Source organism: Melozone crissalis, unplaced genomic scaffold (genome assembly GCF_028551555.1).
Source record: "Melozone crissalis strain CALT ecotype California unplaced genomic scaffold, PUWL_Pcris_2 ptg000019l_1, whole genome shotgun sequence".
NCBI classification, from domain to species: domain Eukaryota; kingdom Metazoa; phylum Chordata; class Aves; order Passeriformes; family Passerellidae; genus Melozone; species Melozone crissalis.
The window spans coordinates 18,555,438-18,578,212 of record NW_026535797.1 but is presented as its reverse complement, the minus strand read 5'-3'; the positions used below and the strand labels follow the sequence as shown (position 1 = coordinate 18,578,212).

The following is a 22,775-nucleotide window of genomic DNA, read 5'->3' as shown; positions in this document are numbered from 1 at the left end:
GAGGGCTCCGCGGGCACTTGGCCGTAGCGGGACCCTGGGAGAGGGACGGGGTGCGGCGGGACCCCCGGCGCCGCAGATCCCCCTTCCCCTGCAGCGGGACCCCCAGGTGAGCGGGGCCAGGGCAGAGGGGCCGGGCGGGGGGCTCGGCGCGGCCGCTGCCCCTGCAGAGCGCGGCGAAGCGGAGCAGCACCGTCCGTCCCGCCCGGCCGGGCTGCGCTCCCGGAGCCGCGGAGCTGCCGGGACCGGGCCGGGGCCACTCCCGCTCTCCCGCACGGCCGGGACCTGCTCGGGGACGGGGACAGGGCTGGGCTGCCCCGGGGCCGGGAGTGGCCGGGGAGCAGGTGGGGTCACGGAGGTGGCATTTGCTGACTGGTGCCCAGCCTTGGCCGTGCTGCCGCCCGCTCCAGTGCGGCTGGAGGGGCCCGGGCAGAGCGGCTGTACCCACCCGGGGCTGCCGGGGCCATGCCCGCCGGGGCTGCCGGGGCCATGCCGACCTAGGGTTACCGGGGCTGCCGGGGCCGTGTCCACCGGGGCTGCGGGGGCCCTGCCCACCGAGGCTGCCGGGGCCGTGCCGACCCAGGGTTACCGGGGCTGCCGGGGCCGTGCCCGCCGGCAATGCCGGGGCCGTGCCCACCGGGGCTGCCGGGGCCGTGCCGAGCGGAGGGGGAGGCGGGTCCCCCTCGGCACCCCGCCGGCAGTCGCGCTTTTCCTCCCTCCCGGCTCTCTTCTCTCGCCGAGAGCTCTCGAGCATCAGTTGCTCTTTTTATTGGTTACAGCGCTCCTCATCCTTCCAACTTCGACAGGTGATCAGAGCATCGTGGCTGTTCTAGGTACTTACCTAGGGTCTAATTGCTTTTATGAAATTGATGAACTTTGTTTGGAATAGCTCTCATTCTCTCTGTGTGTGTATTCCTTATATCATGAATATCCATGTAGTAGAAATTTCTTACTTGAGTTAGGAGCTGCTATTGCTGTCACTTTAAAATGCCGCATTGATCTTTAGATTTGCAAATCTTTACATTAAAAGATTTTTGTAGGAATTCAGTCCGCTGAAAATGTTTGAAGCATTTTAATGACTTTTTTTTCTGTGAACTGACAGCTACTAGTTGAAAAAAATGTCAATAGAAATTTGATGGAAGATCAGATTTTTTAATAGTTTTATATTTTTAGTACAGTTGCTTTCAAATAAAAAGCAGTTGTAGTCATGCATGAAATTCAGCATTTAGTAGTCAATTATGTCTCAGGAGTTTTCCCTTATTTTTGGCTTTTTAAAATGTAGCACTTGACAGCTTTTGTTACCGTGTATTGAGTATAACTGGTACTAGAGAGAGGAATAGAGGAATTTATTTTGGCGGTAGAGTGATTAAATTTATGATTTTTAATGTATAAAACTACACCAAAGCATAAACTGTTATTTGAAAATGCAATTATTTTTTGTATTTAATAATTTTCTAGTATTTCAAAGCAAAATGATGCTGCCTTATGGAACTCTACAGAGATCTAATTTTCTAGAGAAAATAGTTTTGTAGCCATAGAAATACTAATGTAAAGTCAAAATATTTAGATCCCGTTAGCTGAATGTAATATAACCAGATGAGAAAGTACAAAAATAAATTATGGGTAAGAATTACAGAGTGTACCAAAGATTTTGAAAAAGAAATTAGTTGGCTAAATCCTAGCATTTACAGATGGATATTTCCATGTCTGTAATGCTGTGATTCTGTTAATATAATTTTCCTGCAGCACAGTCTTACGTTACCTGTAATTGCTATTGATAAACACCAGGTCAAAGAGCAAAATATTTTGTTGGAAAACAAACTGTTTTAGGTAAGACTTTAATTTGCAAATGACTTTCAATTAAAAGGTTTCATTGTAGCAAAAACTAACTTATTTATGTTGCCTCCCACAATTTCACCTTGCATAGTGTCCTTCAGCTCTGTCACTTGCTCTTACTGGAGTTGACATCATGTGTAGTAAGTTTGGCACAAATGTAAGTAAGATTAATGTAAGTTAATGCCGCTTAGTACTGTTGAAGAAATCTTCAGCACCAGCCATGTGGAAGTAAGTGATCTTTGTTTAAAAATATTTCTTCTAAAATACAAATTATGAACATGAAAAATCACAAAAAATAATCAGGTGTATGTATGGCTTAAATAGGTGTATGTATGGCTCTATGTTCAGCTGTGAAGACATGTATATGTGTATATATGTTTCCATCTTTATGTATGTGCTTACATACCACATGTATATGCTTTTCTGTCAGAAAGAAACATTTGAGCAGATATTACATTTTTTTAAAGCTGCCAAAATCAATGGTAGGACTCTTAAATAGGAGCATATCTTAATATATCTTTAAATTGAACCAGATAATGTAACTTTAAAGAATTTCTGAAAAAGAGACATCAATGTGAATTGTATGAAAATGGAAGACAAATATTTATGACTGTTTTCACAAGTTACACATTTTGGTTCAGTGTGTTTGTGTTTGGTTCAGCCTGTTTGTGTTTCATTCATGCTGTTTGTGTTTGGATCATGTTGTTTGGTTGGCTGTTGTTTCTCCATTTTCTGTGGCTGCATACAGGGAATGATGGTTTTGTCTGCATGGATGCCTGGGTGAAGGAGCCAATGCACAGATCTATGTCAGAACAAATGTGTAAGCACAGATTACTGTGGTCAGGGCTGCTGTTTATGTGAATCAAGGATTTTGCTCAAAGCAGGCACACACATCTGTGTGACAAGTAACTTTCCTAGACTGCGTGACAGATGAATGGTTGCCTTCTTTGTTCCCCCTCTCATGGAATAACATTTGCTTTCTGTTCTTTTTGGATGTCCCTGTAAAATTCGAACTTCCTGTGATGTTTCAGAGCATTATGTCAATTGCTGAATGTGAACAGTGCCAGAGCAGCCGGTGCAAAACCAGACCAAGTCCTGAGGTGACCACTAGCACAATTCAGGCCTGGATATGAGATACTGTGAGCTCTGAACTGAAGTGTATCCATACAGTGTATGGCATGTGCAGCTGTATAAGCAGTTGAAATTATGTATTCATAACATTCACAGTTTGATATTCCTCAGTCCTGGATGAAAAATTAAAATAAGCTCCCTTTTTTTCTATAGAAACCCATTTTTTTCCTTTATCCTACAGAAACCCTGTTTTTTAGGTCTTAGGCCTTGAAACCACAAGAGTGAAGTGGTGGATAAATGCACTGCTTCAGTAAATGGAACAGCTGTAAACCAGTGAAGAGTCAGCCCTTCACACAAAAATAAAGTCTTTGAAAGCCAGTAGACTGTGGAGCTGTAGTCATCTCCTCTTTATGCACAGGTGGATTGTCTGATTTATGAGTGACTTGTACAGCCCAATACCATCCAACAGGATTCATTAGATCAGACACAGTGCCAGACAGAGGCATTCATTCTGTCTTTGGGACCAACCCAACTGGAAAGGAGTATTGACATTTTATGCATCATGAGGCCAAATTCCTAGACCCAGTCTGTTTGAACCACCAGGATTGTAGAAAATAAATGTACTTCATCCTTTCCAATGGATGCAGCATGTTATTACTGTTGCTCATTGTCCAGTTTGAAGTATGAAGAGTTCTCCCAGTGCCTGCACTGCATTTCTTGTGGTTGAGCACTGGAAGAGATGGAACAGAGACCTCAGTAGCCCTGTTGTTCATGTTCTGCCAGATTCAAAACCTCCAGCTGAATCCAAGGAGGCTTCATGTGGAACTGTGCAGAGACTGTTGCATCACACATCCCAACAAGGGAGTATTAACCAGGGTTTCCAGCTGTGTGGGATAGCCCATTCCTTTCCTCCCTACCACATTTCTGGCCATGGAAGAGAGTGGAAGTAGAATTAGGGGTTCAGTGTGGAAATCCCAAAAACCATAGGGAAGTTTGGTGCTGGGCTGCCATTTGAGAGCCAGTGGGGTGAGAGTATGTGCATCTGCTGGGACTTGTTCAAATCTCAGTTATTTTCTCATCAAACCAAATATGATGCTCAATCCCAGGCATTTTGTACCTGACATCAGGTAAAGACTGGAAATTGCATCCTTGTGGTGGTCTTAGACACATGATGTAATGTTCATCTGCTTTGGAGAGGGAGGTCTGCATGTCTGTGTGGCAGCTACCATGCATCAGGGGAGAGGCCACTTCAACTTCCCTATTCTCAGAGAAAATAAGAACAAACTTGAAAGCTTTTCTTTTAGGTTCCACTTCCCAGTGGTTCCTGTATGTCACAAGACTTGTTGAAAGCAAATGTGGAGCTTGAGGTATTTGTTAATTTCCAATCAGGGATTTTAGCTCTGTCTTCTTCATTATTCCCACAGAAGTTTGAGAGATTGTTCATAAATAAAAAGATTTGGCAGTTTCATGATTCACTAGGCTGGGTATCCAGCCAAGATATAATGATGGTTCATCAAAAGCTGTCAGCTTACATTGCATGTACTGGGGATTTCAGATGATGGAGGAAAATTTGAAGACCGCACAGCCTTAAAATAGTAAGAACAGGAGAGCTGCTCCCTGAAGGTATCGGGATGATACAATAACAAAGTCATGGGCACCCCATAAACTTGAAGGTCTCTAATTCACAATGAAATTCACTCCATAAGGGCCCAGTTTCTAAAAGCTCAAACTAGACACCAAACTCCACACCCTGAGCTGCCTTCTCATCATTCCAGAACAATCTAGGCAGTGAGCTTCCCTATTTCTGCTCATTTTTAGGTATTTGTCAGGTTAGAGTTTTGCAGCTGCTGTACAGAGAAGTGTGAAGAAAGAAAGCTGGGGTGGCCTGGAATGCCAAGGGAAGACCATTTCCATGCATCAGGCTAGTTCAGTCCCGATTGTATTCCATTCTTCCAGATTCTGTTCGTCTCTGCAGTCAGCAAATTCCTCCTTGATGCATAGTTGTATTTCCTTGTACTTCTTGCTAGATGCCTAGCTCAGGTAAGCACATCAGGCAAGTGTGACTGAATCATGCCAGGAGAACAGGGGATTTGTTAGATGAGCAGTACATCAAGAGCTGTGAGGAACTGAGAAGAGAGGTACTCAAAATCTGCCCTAACTGTAGCCCTGGATTGCAAAAAAAAAAGGTTAAAATTCCAATCTCTACAGGTTTAATTATTGTTCTCTTATTTACCTCATCAGTGCTAATTGGGCTGTTCTTAATGCATGGATGTGACATGGCTCACTGGCAGGAAAGGGACCTCTGGATCTGTCACCTTCTTGCTTCTCTGCAGGATCACTGCTGGGATCCAAATTTGTGACCAGTAACAATAGGAAGAGGAAAGAGCATAATCAAAGCTCAGAAATTCGGGGTGTATTGTCTTATGTCCATCTCAAAGATGGAGAGGTTGCTAAGCGTGAGACTCAGAAATGAGTGACATATGAGTAGTTTTTTTTAAAATCCAGAGAAATTCTTTCCAAGATAATCCAAGATCTTTGCATACTCTTCTAGGGGTATAATATCTGTCTGAGGGGTAACAAACCAAACCTCCAGATGGCTTTCTTCATCCCAGAAAGGCAGGGAATGGCAACACATAGCTGTATCTCCCAAGTGTTTTTGTACAATTTTCCTCATGTGTGTGGGATTTTCAGCAGTGAAGGTGCAAAGAAATCATTTTGTGCTCAGAAAGACACCTGACTTGCATACAAGCTGAAGCACATAAAGTCTGTCTTGCAGTAGCAGTGGGCTAAAAGAAATTACTTGTTTAGACTTTTCATGCTTTTAAAGAACTTCTCAGCTTGTGACTGAATTTAGGAAACAGGGTTTAGTTTCAGGATTTATTTCATGGGTTCTGGGATTGTTTTTTAAAGCAAGAATTCTCCATTCTTTTATTTGATTCCCTGCCAGTTTCCTTCAGTTTTAGTTTTTATTTTTCTGCTTTGCAGTTCACAGCTTAAATAAATGGAGAAGAAAACCTGGTATAGAAGAGAAGCAATTGTATAAAACCCAAGAATAGACTTTCTCACTTTTCTATTTTGTATTCCCTTGAAATTTCCTTCATGTGTAAAGAATCCTCAGTTCCTTATAACAGCAGAAAATAATAAAGGCTGCAGACAGAACCACTCTGTCTGCATCAGCTCAATTCCTTTATTATCTGTAGTTTATTGTGCATGACACTGCACGTCTGATCACGGATTCCTCAGGCTGACAGACCTCCTAATGAAATCAAAGGCAGTTTTGGCAGTGGCACCGTCACAGGTTATGTGCTTCAGGGAAAATGCCATCACACTTTGGAGCAGAAAGGAGTAAGTTAAAAGGTGAAGGAAATGATGGCTCCAGTGTTTAATATTTCTGTTTCTTTTTTGCTTTCAGTTTTGTTGACATGGGAAATGCAGAGCTGTAGTGTTTACATTAACCCCTGCTCTGGAGAAAGTCTGGAGTAGACACAGAAATGGTTGGGAAGACAGTGGGGTGATGGTTTCCAGGATTAAATACTTTCAATTATTTTTTAAGAGTATCTTCTGTGCCATTTTTTTCCCAGCTAGGATAATTGCTCTGAAAGTGATATAAATATATGCAAATTAATCTACAGTTAAAATGGAAAGTAAAGGTGAAAGTGAAGTAGTTATTGACAATTTTGAAAATCAAATGAATTTTGAACAAATACTTTTTATTACCTGCTTGTGGTTTTGATTGTGAAGAGCAGAACTAGCTACATAATTTCTGGATGAAACCGTTCCCCTCTTGCAAATGTGATTAGTTTGTTTCCTTCCCACTTGCATAGTTGATCATAGTACTGAGCAGGGCTACCAGTGCCTTTAGGGCCACTAAGAAGCTCCAAATGATGACACAGTTCAGTGTGGTCATTGTGGCAAGGAGAATCGGGTCAAATCCTCTGAAAATAGAATTCAGGGGAGTCCTTGCTCAACTCAGTGCTTCCACATTTGGGAATTTCCAGACATTTCTTAGGAGGGCTTGCAGTGACATCTGAAGGCCATGCAGTAGAAAACCAGGGATCTGAAAATTCCTTTATTTTCCTCTCTGGTAACATGCTTTTCTCATGAAGTACAGGAGCTATGTAAACACATTTCAGGAAGGTAGAAGTTGTAGCCCTAATTAGTTAATGGGATGCTATATAAGTGCTAGGAAAGGGGGAGAGACTAGGAGAAGGCTATCCTTGGAGTTCCAGCTTGGAAGAACACTCAGGAAACCAAAAGTTGACTAGCAATTTGTGTGCTGCTTTGGAGGCAAGCAGGCTGGGAGCATTTGCTGTGAGCATCATCTATTTAATGTGCTTTTTGATGGAACATTCAGAATTGCATAATCCATAGGGAGTTGCCTGCCCATGGGTCCTTGTTCTTTGACAGATCTGTCACACTTCTCAGAAATCAAGATGCAAAATCCATCACTCAGGGACATGGTATATGTGTATCAGATACTGGCTGGGGGATGAAGAGTCCATTAAACAGCAAGTCCCTAAACTCATCCATATGAAGAATTCCCATGTGTGACAGATAGAATATGGAGAGTACCCATAACAGGTGATCTGAGTCTAATGTGCTACTAAAGCACTATAAATATTCATTTTATTTCAGCCTCTCAGAGATGTCTGTGGGTAATTCCAGAGGGATAGGAGCTGCTCATGCAGAACCTGAGTGGGAACAGCAAGATCATGTTGTATGGGGGGATCCTGGGAAGCAATGGCCCTCCCTGCTCTGGCAGTTTGGGGCAAGCATATCATTGCCTGCAGGATGTAGAGCTGAAGATCTGACCTTCACAATGAAGCCTGTGGTACAGTTCTGTAAACTGCTGTGTAGTAGGAAAAGAGTGAGTCAAGTCATATGTACAACAGCTAGTGAATCTGTAAGAAATGGAGGCACAGCAGATTTATTGCTCATTAAAGAAGGCAGTCAAAATGTGGAGATCAATGGCATTAAGACGAGTAATCAGTTGGGTGAAGTCATGGGGAACAGTCATTCTCTGTTATGGGAATTTTCTCTCTTCACTCACTGGGAAGAATGTGAGTGATTCACCTACTTCAGCCTGTCAAATTAAAATGGCAGGCATTGTAGCATACCTTCTCCATTTCTCATTATGAGTCCATTTCCAAGTTCTTAATTAATTTTCTTTGACTATGAAGACTGTTGGCAAAAGTGTGAGATTGGCATTGAAACAAAATTTTATAATTAAACTCAAGTACTGGGTTCATGGTTTGGTGTAGAATTCTCATTCAGACTCAAGTCTGAAGTTCCTGAAAACTTAAGGGAGGTTTTATTAAAGAAACCTCTAAACACCTTGATTGTGGCTGAAATTTTGGCTTTAACCAGATAAAAAAACATGTAGAGGTTCAAACTTACATCCAAACTGAAGGGTATTTCAGATTTTTCAGATTTGTATTCTGGCCTATTTACACTTTTTTTTTTCCCTAGCTAATTTCTGCTGTCTGTTTTGAGTGTTGTGGGTGCTGCTGCTGTATTTCAGCTGCTCTGAGATCTCTGGTGGTGGTTTCAAGGTATGAGGTATGCATTGACCATTATAGAGCCTTCTGCACTGGCAGGTGCCACAATGCAGTCACACTCCTGCTGACCCTCTCTGACAATCCAGCAAGTGCCCTGTGGCAGTATTTCAGTTCTCTGTGGTAAGGGCAGCAGCTACCAGAGAACCCCCTACCACCCCTCACCTGTGCAGGAGGCAGGACTTGTTCCAGTACTGCCCTGGATGAATCTGCACTTTGCAATGGAGACCCCTGAACGAGGGCAGGTTGGAAAACCCACAGGATGCAGCACGTCCCTTTGCAGAGGTAGCAGCACAGTTTGAAAGCAGTACAGTCATGTTTGTTCACTGTTATCCCTCTGCTGATGAGCTTGGCTTCGTGACAGAGGCTGAAATCTTGTGGATGCAGATGGAAGAGCTTTCTCATGCTATTTGAAGACTGCAGAAAAAGATTCACCCTTTTTCTTCTAATGATGTTGCAGAGGATCCCCACTCTCCACTCTGAGTACCGGCAGCACATCTTCAGCCAACACTGCAAAAAGCCAACACTGTAGATTTAAATGACTCTCCCTACCTGACATAACTCTGACCAGACCCTATCAAACCCAGTAGCTGAGGAGGCACCCAAGCTGCTGTTTGAGCAGAGGGTGGCAGAGAGAATGAGCCACTCCGGAGAGAAACGATTCCTGCCTGACGGGGTGCTCAGAGCCTGAGACCGTGCAATGCATGGACAGCAGCAGAGATGGGGATGCCCTGCTTCGCTTGCTCACGGGACACTGTGTGATGCTGAGATGTGACACTAGATGGTGCATTCGCCACGTGATTGGAAAACAGGGATCTTCCCAGTGCGTTTAGAGCAAGGCTGACGGTCACTGTTCCGTCTGCTGTGTAATCACAGTACATCCTTCTCACAGCTTTTCACAAAAGTGACCCTTCCATGCAAGAGTCAAATTCCATGCTCCCACAGCTGCCAGGGTGGCACTTTGAGACTTTGGCACTTACACATGTAGGTTTGGGGGATTTTTTTGTCTTATCACGTATTAAGTTAACAAGTAATTTAGAAACAAACAAACTTTATTGTCATATTGAGTTTAAGGGATGCTTGAGGGCATGTGTTATCCCACTCTTTGCCTTGGTTGTCTGGTTTAGGCCTTCCTCCTTCTGATGTTTATACATTTGGAATGTCTGACCATGTATTTTAGTATTTTTAGGGTAGTGTCTTAGACCTTACCCACAAGGAATAAATTATACTGAATTAACTACACTGATTTAGAAACGGATTTAGTTAAATCAGTGTAACTCTCCTGAGCACTTTATACCACTTCAATTTAAGTCATGAGTCAGTGAGTAACAAATCAATTCTGCTGTCAGAGAGTGAGAAAGATTAGACTAGATCTTCAGCCCTTCTATCTCAGTATTTATTAGGCTAAGGCCTCTTCAGGGCTTGTTGCTGTTCTCTTTAATTTTCTCTGGCTAATGGACCTGATCCAGCCCTTGATGGTGTAAATGAGGGGTTTTCCATGACCTCCAGCTGGGAGCTGGAGATGGCAATATCTTTATTAGAAACCCAGAGAGGCTTAGAATGACAAATAACTCAAGCCTGTCTTCTCCTTGCTGCATACTGAGTTCTCGCATTGTGGCTCATGTTGCAGAAGTTGCATCTACAATGACAAATATATTATTCTACATTCAGGCTGGAAAAATTTATCCTCTAAAGACAGAAATCTCTACTAACATTGTGCTAGGAGTATCACTATGCAAAGAGTCATAATCTGATTTGATTTTCTCAACAATAGCTGACAAAATATACTTTGAGGCAGGATGAAAATAATTCTTTTCAGGAATTTCCACAAATTCTGTGCATTCTGGTTGGATAGACTCAGGACTCAGATTATTCCTGGTTTTGTAGCAGCTTAACCAGAAACTAGACTGATGTTGTACTCAAGCAATAAAAGCACAGCTTTCTCAAAATGTATTTCAAAAAGTCTTGCTTTATTTTGTTGCTGTTCTCTTTCTCTACCTTTCTTCACGCTTCTACAATCTATTAATAATAAGAAGGATATCTGAGAATATGCCTAAGAATATGCTGAGTTCTACTCACTGAAAATTTTGCTTACTTTTCCCAAATCTTCTTACTCCTGTCTGTAGAGAGCAGTGGTTGAACACTTGGACTGTCTGCCTATTCCAGGAAGAGTAATTCACTTATTTACGAACATAAGACTTTGGTTTAGTGCAAAGTAATCCTTCTCATTCTGAACTGGATGTTAATAAAGCTGTAAACTGTGTAACCAACAATGTCCTGGCAGACTCTTACAATTCACCTACAGATCCTGGAAATCTTTGTATTTGAAGTAGTGATGCCACCTTCTACTTCATCTCTGTGCCAAATGTGATTTCTTGTGTTTTTTACAGGTTTATAATGGAACTTACCTCTTTGCCTAAATTCCTTTGGACAAGTGACAACAAGCTTCTGCATCACCATTTTCCAGACATACTGGCTACTGTTCATACCACACAAGACATCCCTGAAGAAGTTGTTTTTGGACCATGCATGCTCCAGAACACCCTGCTGGACACTGTAGCTTTCATTGCTCTCAAGTGTTCTGACAGACGGAACGTCCACTATGTATTTAAGGTATGAGAAAAATAGGAATGAACCTATCAAAAAGAGGTACACCATCCCTGAGAAGGTAACTTTGCAAGGGGTAGGTTTTTGTTTTTTTCAGAACAAGTAACAGCTCCCTCAAAGAAAGGACCAGTGCATTTCTGATTTATGAGCTGTAGACTGGAAGGACCTAAGGAAAACTCTGTCCTTTGCAGGAAGAATACAAAGTCTCACTTCTATGCTGATGATTAATGGCCTGCTTCAGATCTGACTTGGAATAGGAGGGAAGGGGGACAAATAGTTTAGAAACCTCTAGTTCAGCTTTTGTCAGGACAAAGAAGGTTTATCAGGAGGTATGACAGCCTTGTGAGAACAGTGGGGGAAGACTGTGGCACTGATTCATGCAGGTGGTACATTCACAGCATTTATTTACTGATCTAGGCAACTGCTACCCCAGTGTGTTCAGTTATCCTTGAAAGTGAAACCACAATGGCAGTCAGACAACTAGCCCACACACACTTTGGGCAGCCAGCACTTTATGCTGTTAGTACATGGACTTCCTAAAGTCACCTTAGATCTGTATGTCTGTGTTACAGCTACACTTTTCAATCACTGTAGGGAAGGCTTGTAATGGATTGTTAGCTCTCAACCTCTGGTTCTCCACTTTTTTTTTTTTTTTTTTGTTTCATAACCACTGTTTATCATGCTGACCACTTACCCCGGCTTTCTGGGTCTTGGAGTTCCTTTCAGTCACTGTTGGTCTAGATGAAGACAGGGAGGTATTTTACAGTGCGAGGAAAGCCAATTTCCCATATTCTATGGCATGGATGGGTCTGGGAGAGATCCAGGTTTGCCTAAGATTTCTGTGCTCTGGAGAAAATCCCAAGGCATATGTGTAATATGGAAGATACAGTTGTTGGGAGATAACCTGTTCTACACTTCTGCTTTAAGCAAATTAAGAGGGAGAAGAAGAGGCTTCAGGGTTTATCTGACTGTTTTGAGTCTCTGGCACAAGTTTGCTTTCTTGGACAGTGTTATTAGTACTCCAGGAGACCAACAAACTCTTTGGAGACAGACCTGCCCTGAAAAAAGGCTTTATTTTTGGAATATTTCTGTATTTCTCCTGGGAGTTTTGAATTACTGTAGAGAGAGCCTCAAAGGTTTTCTACATTGGAAGAGCCCTCTAGAGGGATGGCTTTAGTGTTTTTCTACACTTGAGCTAAGTAATTGCTATGCAGCAATGAAATTGGATGCCTGAGTTGGCTCAGATCTCTGTCTTTTGGCAGTAAATACATGAAATTCTGTGCAAGTAGCTGTTTCAGATGCAATTGGTAGTCCCATATCCTGTTAACTACTCATAATTAAAAGTAAACCTCCCAGAAATCAGGAACTACCATTAGGCTCCTAACTGTTTGAAGTAATTAATTAAAAATTCAATAATGATGCTATGTTGTCATCATGGCACTGAAGTGCAAAACAAAAAATGAGTTTTGCTCTGCTGGGTGTAGTACAAACAGAACACACATGAAAATGAATTGGCAAGGTGGATTCGTTGCAACTGAGGTTTCTGTTCATTATTGTTCATCAGCACTCCAGCAAGACTTTGGGGAATGTTATTGCTAACAAGGGTTTAATCATCTTGGGCTTTTTTGTTTAGACCAAAGGAGAACTTCATAATCTTTTTTCCCTCATTTTCTTCGAGACCTTAATTTGATCTCCTTGGCCCAGTTTGTATACTTGGGCAAAGAAGATGCCTTGGCAGCCATTGGCACAGGTGGCTCTTTTCACTGATTCCTCTGCCCCTTACAGCTTCTTGGGGGTTTCAAGGAAGAGATTTACTGCCTCTCTTCTTTTCCAGCGTCTCCCAAGGGAGCCACATTCCTCCACCGCCCAGCTCTGACTGAGATGCTGGGCTGTGAAGGCCTTACCTCATATCTGTGTACAAAGGGTCCCTCTGGGCGATTGACACCTCCAGGAGAGGGTGGATTTGCTGGGTTTATAGTGTCTCTAGACACATGGAAAAACTAAAGCTAGTTCATTATTCTAGTCGGCAGAACCCAGATCTTATATTACATCTGGTACTCCTCCACACCTGCTTGAAGCTGACTGAGCTCTTTCCCTGGAGTCCTGGTGGAGCTGTGCTCCCTTTGACTTTGCTTAGAGCACCGGGTGGCTGCTCGGAATTTCTGAAACACAGCAACTAAAATATGACAGCCTCTGTCATAGCTGTTAGTTACAGCCTCTGTGTGTGGGTGGGTGTTCCTGGGTTGCTGTCAGGCACTTGTATTTCTCAATCATTGTTCATTGCCTTGGCATTTAGAGAGAACCAGTTTCAGGGCATGCTAATTTATTTTCTCTCTAATGCTAAGTAACTCTCATCCTAATGGTTTTTTAATGTTTCATTCTTGTATCCAAGCTACTATTGTGATCAAACTTTTCACTGTAGGTAATAGTCAGTTAAAACCAGAGAAATAGTTAGCCAAAATATTGTTTCTGGTACCAAACACCAAAGAATGGCTGCCCTGCAATTAGTGGAAAACAAAGAGCTATACATTGCTTGGGGTGAAATTTAGATCATACTTGTCATTAGACATTTTTCATTTGCAAACTTCTTCCTTTCTAAACAATGACTTAGTGCGTCAAAAATTAGTTCTTATGCATATAAATGTTGCCTTTGATCACCCTGTGTTTTAACCTTCAAGCTATGAAAATTTTCCCTTTCAAATGTTGCAGAGGGCACAGACCTGCTGTGGTAAACACCAAGGAAAAATCTATAAAGAAATAAATTATTCCTTATTTAATGTACTAAAGTAAGTAAGACTGGAGTCACACACTGCGTGAGGAAGACAATACCAAATGTTTTGTACTTACATTATTTACTTGTCAACCTGTGACTAAATGACTCAGGAGTCCTGTGGAGTAAAAATTATATGTGATTTAGGACTATGCTGTAATATACACACAGAACAGAAATTTAATTTGGGCAATAGACTTAATATTATTTTTTTAACTTTTTCGTGCCTGACCTGAGAAATGTTTTTAAACTTAATTTGTTTGGTATATGTGCATGCCCACAAATTGAAAGCAAATCAACCCCTTGCAGCTCTCAGAAATTATTTAACAAAAAATATTGATGTGATGAGGTTTATCTGTTTAGATACCTTGAAATTAATTTAATTAATCTAGCAAAGGTAAAATATAATTTTATTTCTGAAAAAAAGGAAAGAGATCATATAAGTGCTTCTTAGTTGCATATATTAAAATCTGTATTTTATGTAATCTAGCCAAACATATATGCAGATGTTTACTTTGGGTATTGAATCAAATAACCATGACTTTTCTTGCCCCCACTGATCCATATCCTCTTATGTCAGTGAAAAACTCCACATGTAACTGTCCTGAGTGTATGTTCATTCCCAGTTTCACACTGCACTGATCTGCACATCTCTCAGTCCCCAAGTCACAGCACTGGCACATCTCCTGACTCACCTCCCATTTTCATATGCCAAGGATTGAGACCCCTTCTTAGAGAGGATCCCACCTCCTGTACCTCTGTGATCCACGCCTGGCACAGTCCCATGGGATGGTGTGCACAGGACAGGGACTGACAAACCAAGGCTTTGCCATGGGGGGTTACACATGAACACTGTGTCCCCTCCTCCTTCCCACACAGCTGCATTCCCAGAGCTCTCAGCCCCCACACTGGGGAAGCCTTCTCCCTGGGATGCCTTTGGATTTGGTGACACTGGCAGATGTTTTGGGCTCACAGCTTTGTCATGTGTGCTCAGTGCAAGGCAGAAACCAGGCTTTGTTCTTGGATTGGATGAACTCTTGCTTTGGGCCTCGAGACCTTGACTTCCCTTCTTTGTGTCCCATCTCACAGGTGGATGTCACATCTGTGCACAGTCCCACAGGCCTGCCTTGGATGAGACTTGTACAAGCAGCTGCCCATAGCAAGGAGCAGAACTTGGAAGCTTACTTGGAAAACAGTCAGTTATACTATCGCTCCACCAGGAAAATCAGCAAAAATGAGGAGCTGCTTGTCTGGTATGATGAGGAGCTTTCCAGCCTCTTGGGTTTCAATGAGATAAAAGCTCAGAGGCCCCAGAATGGTAAGTACTGAATTGCTGATTGCAGGGGTCACTGAGGACAGAAGGGAGTCTGCATCTTCTTTAGTATGTGGTTGTCTTGTAATAACACAAAACATGTGCAAATCCTTAGCTGGTCTGCTAAGAGAAAAGACCTTCTGCTTTGAGGTTTGAGCTGGAGGCACAGAGCAAGAAACTATTTGCAGTTCTTAATGCCATTCTCATTGGTACTTTCTAGCAGAGGATGGTGCACTAGGGATTCATGCTGAAATTCTTGAGCTATGCAGTGGAAATCTTTGCACTTCAATAGCTTAGAATCCTAAAAAATCTAAAGTATCAGTTGGAAATTGGCCTTTTTTAGCTCACTGACAAATCAGGTGTAGACTAGTGTTCAGCTTTAATCTTGCAAATGAGCAGATCTTTAAAAATACATAACAAACCTAACAGTATTGCATGCAGCACAGTCTGCCTATTTAATGTTGGACACAGTGGAAATGAGGAAAAGAGCAAGCTTCAATTTCTGACATGTTGCTGAAAATTCATTGCTCCAAAAGAAGTTGACCTAGAATTTGTTACAAAACTAAAAATCCAGATTACAGAGACACCAAGCAAGTTAGTCAGGTCCATACCAAGTCTGATTCCAGCTGTTATTTTTTCCAAATTTTACCTAGTTAGACTGGAACAAAACCCTTTCTACATTCCCTTTAGTTGATTTAAACAAAGTTTATATAGATTGGTTAGTAAAGGTATAGGTTGGTAAAGATATGTGTTAGCAAATTCATATGGTAATGTGCTTGTGTGTAAATTAGTATTAAAGTAATTCAGACACATTCATAGGAGGAACTGACTAAATCATTCCAGCTGGTTTCAGTGTATTCTGTTAATTTCTGTGTGGACACACACTGCCAGCCCTTTGGATTTACCAGGGAAGAGTGTTACTTGCACAACAAACTCTATATCTAGACTCAAGACTTTAAACTCATAGGTTTAATGTTCCACCCATTTCGGCAGCCTTATTTTCTTATAAAAAGTTCAGCTTCTGTAGTTTGTGAAGTGATGTAAGCTGTGCTGAGTCCCAAATTAGGAATTTTTCAATCCACCCAACCAATTTATGAAGTTTTCTATGGTTTCCTATCCCAGGCCTCAGGTGCTGTCTGGCATCACTTGCACTGTAAAACTTCTGTGTTGTGAAATAATGTAACATGGATATAATTTACAAGGGTTAAGATGTACCATATTTGTGTGATTGCTGAATTTTGTACCATCTGGGCAGTCAATCATCCCAATGAACCAGAGGTGCAGTGGGTCTGAAGACCACAAGGAAAGAGTGTTCCTTATTCCTCCTGCCTATCACTGACATTGTTTCAATTTGAACATCATTTTCTGTGCCATAGACATTTGTGCCTTAAGGCATGTAACAGCTTGCCAAATGAGCATGAGTAAGGGCTTCAGGCATTAAGGTCAGATGGCTTTTGAACAGTATTAAACTACCAGAGCATCCTAAAAATAGAGTCATGTAAAAATCTTCGAATCCTGGTCTAAAACTCATTATTGCTTGGATACATAGTGTTTAACATTCATCCTGAATGAAAGCCAATGACTTAGTTAAGAAATGTAGACCCAAATCTGGGTTTAGACTTCAAATCATTATAAAATCTAAATGGTTTTATCTAGATCATGGTGTACTGGCCATTTTTTGTACTTTTATGTAATATAATTACATTTTATGTAATAACATTTAGGTTTGAGAGTCTAAATGGAATATTTCTGCCAGTAGCACGGAAGCATGGAAGCAAATAAGAATGAACCATTTTGCATAGCAGGAAGGGACCTGATCCTGCCCTGGCATTAGTTTTACCATGGGTAACCTTGTAAGACATGAGGTGTTCCTCCTGGCTTTTTGTGTCAATAACAGGATCAGGATCTGCATCCACCCACGATTCCACCTTTGCAAAACTCATCACTTGTTTTCTGTTTCTGCAGAGTTGAGATGCCAAGAGTGCGACCGAGTCTTTAAATGTGAGCATTCCTATCTGTCCCATGTCCGCTTCCTCTGTGTGCCAGAGAAGAGTGCTCTGCTATGGAGAAACTTCCAGAACCCTAAAACTGAAAAGGGCAGCCTAGCTGAGCAGACCACGAATTTCCACAGTCTGGCAAGGGACCTGGAAGTTAAAATGGCAGCTTGTAAAGATGATGCACATGGTGTTATTGGAGAAAGGAGAGCGAAATCTGAAGAGGCTGAGAGCAACAGGAGCAGGAAAACAGTGCTGTTGGAGAAAACCAATAACTTGACTGAGGAGCGTAACTGTGGGGGCAAGGAAGAGGTTGGGGGAGAGAATGCATTGGATGGTTCTTTCAGGAAGCTTAGTTCAGGGAGGCAGTCAGCTAGGAAGGATGCTTTAGAGCAAAAGCAGAGTGCTTTCACTGAGGTCAGGAGGATGAAAGAGAAGCTGAGGAATGAGAGACTGCAGGAGCCAGAGCAGGAGGATGGCATGGCCCCACTTGGTAAGGAGCAGGTGTCAAAGGAAGTGTTGCTGAACTCCTCTGGTAGTGCTTTCTCCTTTGTTTGGCCCACCAGCGCTCGAGGAGAACAGAAGAGTGCTTTCAGCAAGCCCAGTAAGTGCATAACAGAAAGAGCTGCAGTAAATTCCTCTCATCCCATGAGTGAGTCAACAAAGAGCCTGGGGGAGCTGTCTGGCTTCATTGCCACCGCAGACATCATGTGCTGCAGCAGTCTTCTCAATTCCAAGTTCTTTGTCAGTGATTTGTGTAATGCTCAGATGCTGCAGACAAGCATCACTCGGAGCAGTGTTTTCCCATATACCTCAGAACCATGGCTCAAGCAAGCAGGAGGACAACTACAAAACACCACCACCACTTCCTCCTCGTCCTCCTCTTCTTCTTCTTCCTTGACTCTTCTTCCCCCCACCTTCACCTCCTTTGGAGTGGCTGCCCAGAACTGGTGTGCCAAATGCAACCTGTCCTTTCGCATGACATCTGATTTAGTCTTCCACATGCGGTCACATCACAAGAAAGAATACTCCTCAAGTGAATCCCAGTGCAAGAGGAGGCGGGAGGAGAAGCTGACGTGTCCCATTTGCCACGAGTACTTCCGAGAACGCCATCATTTATCCCGGCACATGACTTCTCATAATTAGAGCTGTGCAGGCAGATGTCACCAAGGGACCCCGCAGGTTGGATGAAGAAGGGAATGATAGTTCACTTAAATCCATTTCTTTTTGAGTTTACATTAATTTCTTTCAGGAAATCACTGTTTACAATAATTTATAATAGATGCTTTGCGAAAAAATATTAAATGTTTACAAGAGTCTGCGTGGGTTTTAAGTTTTGAAAACTCAACCTAGCCCTTGTCAACCTATTTTTGAGGAAATAAAATAGTGAAAAGAATCCACATGCAGTGTTAATTTGCAGAGTAGGGGCAAAGTTATAGATTTGCAAACAGAGTTGTCTTTGCTTATATTTGTTTTGCTGGTGTCTGTGCAGTAAAACATAAATACAGAAATAACAACCACATCATTGAATGAGGAAGCTTTAAGCATTAGAAAAATCAGAGCTTATATGTCAAAAGAAGCTAAGTTACTATTTCTAGCAGCTTTGGTGGACTCTTACTCCTTTATGTTAGCTGAATCAGCTTTCACCAATTTTGTAAGTTAAAAACTGACATCTTACCATCTCCTTGGCTTTCAAAGGGACCTGAATGTTTGAAATCTATGATTGTCAACAACTGACTGGCAGACTGCCAAAGAGGATGGAACTTGTAAAGCAGAATATCCAAGTTCTGTTCCAGGCTCTGCTGCTTTTGAAATGTCTTTTACACAGTGAAATCAATGTGGGTCTGTTTCAAAATGTGAGCTGTTGTCAAACATTCTAAGACCTGTGTGACTTTAGTAGGCATACAGATCTAATGGGAGTAGAGTTCAGCCTGTGGTTTTCAGGTTTTGGATATACCAAAGGAAGCAGTTAGGGTATTTGAGATACAATTAGTTACTGATAGATAGAATCTGCACACTTTAATTGTGGATGATAGGCTCAGTTCTGAGAAGAGAAACACAAAATGATACAGGTGTACACGAATTGCACTGCCTTGCACCACCTTGTCTGTCCTCTGGTTTCTACATGGGCCAATTCCACCTTTTTAAAAAAGAAAGTGGCATATTCTTTCTCTTGCCTGTCCATGAAACATTTTTCTTTTGTCTACTTTTTTTTGAGCTTTGCTGAGTCTTAGCAGTAAATTTTAACTGCTCAGAGTGAGAGGAAGCACTGTCTATTGTTACTGCAGGCCATCTAATTAGCCTTTCATTACTTTTTAAATCCATTTAGGGGCTTGATTTTGATAGTTTATGCCACTTTGTTCTTCAAGCAATAATTTCTCCTGCTCTTGTATAGTATTTTTTCAGGTTGTCTGATATTTTGGTGGCTTGCCTTTGAACCTCACCTGCCTCATCAAGGGCCACTGTTCTCTTTCAGTTAGAGAATGATCAGAAACCATTCATTTCCCAGCTGAGGGTAATGGACATTTCAATATGCTCTATATGTTCTACATACTGATGATATACTCCAGTGGTTTTTGAATACTGAACAGAATTTTGAGTTACCATGATGATGCCTTGCCTGATAATGCAAGTATCAGCAAGTAAATACATCTGAATGAAAAAGAGAGGCTGACAGTCTTAGGCTGTCAGCTGGAACCAACAAAACCCACTCACTGTCACCTCTTGGGAGATATCTGGAAGTCAGGAGATTGTATTCTTCCCAATATATTGCTGTTGAACAGTAATACATGGCTCTTTCCTGTTAATAGAAACATTTTTCTTATTGCAGGCTTTATTTTTGAAACACAAAGTGATAAAACTATTACATTATGCCTTTGAGTTCAGGAGAGAGTTCTGGTTGGATTGTAACACAGCTTTTCCAGGTCAGTGGTGGAAGCTCTTTCACTTGAATCATTAAAACACAAAATGAACAAAGACTTTGAAACATGGAGCACAGGGAACAACCTTGCATTGAGCAGGGGATGGTGTGGTTTTCTTATAATCTTTCCATCTCTACTTTGTGTCCAATAACATTTGCTGTGTAAGGAATATATTTATGGCAAAGTTTAATGGGCCAAATTTCACTCCACCTGGGTGCCAGCCAGTTTACTGTGAAGTCAGTGTCCATAAAGTGTAATGAAGGACTCTGTGGTGTAACTGCATTCATATGTGGTCAGGGTTATATTTCCCATTAGTAGTTTAGGCCAGATTGTGATCTCATTTATTCCAGTGAAAATCCAGAATAATTCCATGTTGCTACTCCTGATTTATATTAATTACTTTAAGATCAGCCTGTCCCAGTATAAATAAGACTAAAGATTTTTTGGTACCATTACTGCAAAATGTTCTTTTCTGTACTTACTGAAAGATGCCATGTTTTCTTAACAGTTTTATGATTAGAAACCTAGCTTCAGATTTCTTCTGGAAAAAGACAGGACTAGCTGTATAATGCTCTCCAGTATTATTTTGGCACATCACTTCAACATTAACCTGCTCCAAATGCCTGTTTTTCCAGTGCACTACACCTGGTGTGTAATTTAGATCGGAATGAAACAGTACCAAATATTGCTGGTTACACGGTTTCACTGATTGTGTGTTGAACAAAGTGTAGAAAATCAACCACTGAAAAACAGATGCTGAGTCTCAAAACTCTTCAGAGAGTGTGTTAGACCTACAGCCTGTAGGTTTGATTACTCACCAATAATCAAACTTCTCCATTTTGCTTATGGTATGAGACCTAAGCAGGCAGCAAGGTTACAGGGAGAAATAGCTTCCCTTTATGTCATGGAGTTGTTTTCTTTGGGAAAAAAGAAAAGGTAAGAACTCTTACCCAGTTTCCTTGTGGGCATATCTCAGCCACAGCAGTTTATATACTGTGATGCCAAGCAATGTAGGAATGCCTTCTGTGCACAGAGAGAGAATTATGAGGAGAAGCAGTTATGAAAAGTGGCAGAGCTGGTTCAAAATGCAAAAATGAGGAGAAGTTTTTAATAAGCTTGATTTCTGGTACTTTCCTCACCTCCTCCAGCTCAGGGGCAGTGCACTGTGGTCCTGGTCTGTAAAGATTGAGGATTTCCCTCTTGTAACATGGAAATTGCACTGCAGGCAGTGTGTGCAGTGCTGTCCTTGTTTTTTTGTAGGTGGCTATCAGTATAAAGATTGCATTAACAAATTTATTCTTATTCTGAGGTAAAGGGGTTTGTGAATGAAGACTTATTTAGACACCTAGCAAAACACACAGCCAAACAATATGACATCTTGTTGTCTGCTGCATCTGTGCTGGTATCAGTACAAAACCACACAGATGCCAACAGAACCAGAACTTGATTCCCTGTGTATAAAACCAGCTCTTTGTGCAGGCACAGTGAAAGTCTTTTATGTGTCTCAAATTTAACTGAGTGTCTAATCTAAACTGGGTTACATAAACCAGGGGGCTTATCCAAAATTTTTGGAGATTTTATTTCTTTAAATGAAAATACTCATATTAAAGCTAAGTGAACTAAATATTGAACAGGCAGAAGGAAGCCTAACGAGACAAAGAAAAACAAACTTCCTATAATTGAGTCATGCTGGAAGCTTATTTCCCCTTATGTCTAGAAGTCTGAAAATTTAAATTGGTGCAGATGAAATCCTGCTGGAAGGAAAGCACTCCACTAGAACAGGGGGTTTGTGAAGAAATGAAGGACTGCATTCTGTCTCTGTGAAACACTGTGATTTTACAGTAGGGATCTCTGTCTTTTATTCAAGTAGAAATTCTTGGGAAGGGGGAAAAATAATTTTGTTTTTAAAACAAGAGGAGACAATTTGCAGTGAGCCGACTGGTTCTCTTCCTGTCTTTGCTAGCAACTAACTGTTAATTTTGATCAAACAACTGTTTCCCATGACATGTGTTTCTGGATCAGTGAAAAAGGACACAACACAGGGCTGTCAAGCAGGCTGTGTTTCTGCAGTGGATAATGAGTTTACTGATAGGAAATGCCAGATTACGGTATTTGTTCACTCACTGATCATTGATCCCTGAATTTTTTCTGATGAAGATGTGTTTTTCCATCGAAATGACATTCAGATGTGCTTTTCAGAAATATATATTTGCTTGTTTTTTATGAGGTATTTTTTCACTAATCAAGGCAGTCTGTACACTTCCTTGGATCTGTAGGGCACTATTGCAGTTTAGAGTTCACTTTGATCCCCCTGCTTGGCTTGGGTGGAACTGGCAAAATAAGGAATGGGAATGACGGTCTAGCCCTTAAAATGAAAACTTTAATAATGAAAATGACAAAGGTGGAGACCACAGGTTACAGAGACTGTGACCAAAGACCCATGGGCAGGGCAAACACAGCCAGGTGTGGGGGCAGAGGTGCAAAGGTGCAATCATAAACGTGAACTTGCAACATGACCTTATTTGAACAGAGCCCTGAACCAACTGAGAACAAGAAGCGGAAGCTTGACCAAATGCAGGGTAGTTCTGTTAGCATGCCAGCTCCCAAGAACCCACAGTCCCCACCGTGACCTGGCCAGGTGCCCCCTCAGTACGTGGTTTGCCAAGGTCTGAGGTCAAAGCCCTCTGCAGATGCATCTGAGGTGGAAATATC

The 22,775-nt window shown here is 41.7% G+C and overlaps 1 protein-coding gene across 1 annotated transcript; it reads left to right on the top strand.

The window, feature by feature from the left end:
* Positions 1-42: 42 nt before the first annotated feature.
* Positions 43-18,420, top strand: ZNF488 (zinc finger protein 488). The gene is made up of 4 exons (XM_054277283.1): positions 43-106; positions 10,850-11,072; positions 14,926-15,154; positions 17,114-18,420. The coding sequence occupies exons 2-4, from the start codon at positions 10,857-10,859 to the stop codon at positions 18,286-18,288; spliced, it is 1,620 nt and encodes a 539-aa protein (XP_054133258.1). The 5' UTR covers positions 43-106; positions 10,850-10,856; the 3' UTR covers positions 18,289-18,420.
* Positions 18,421-22,775: the final 4,355 nt, after the last annotated feature.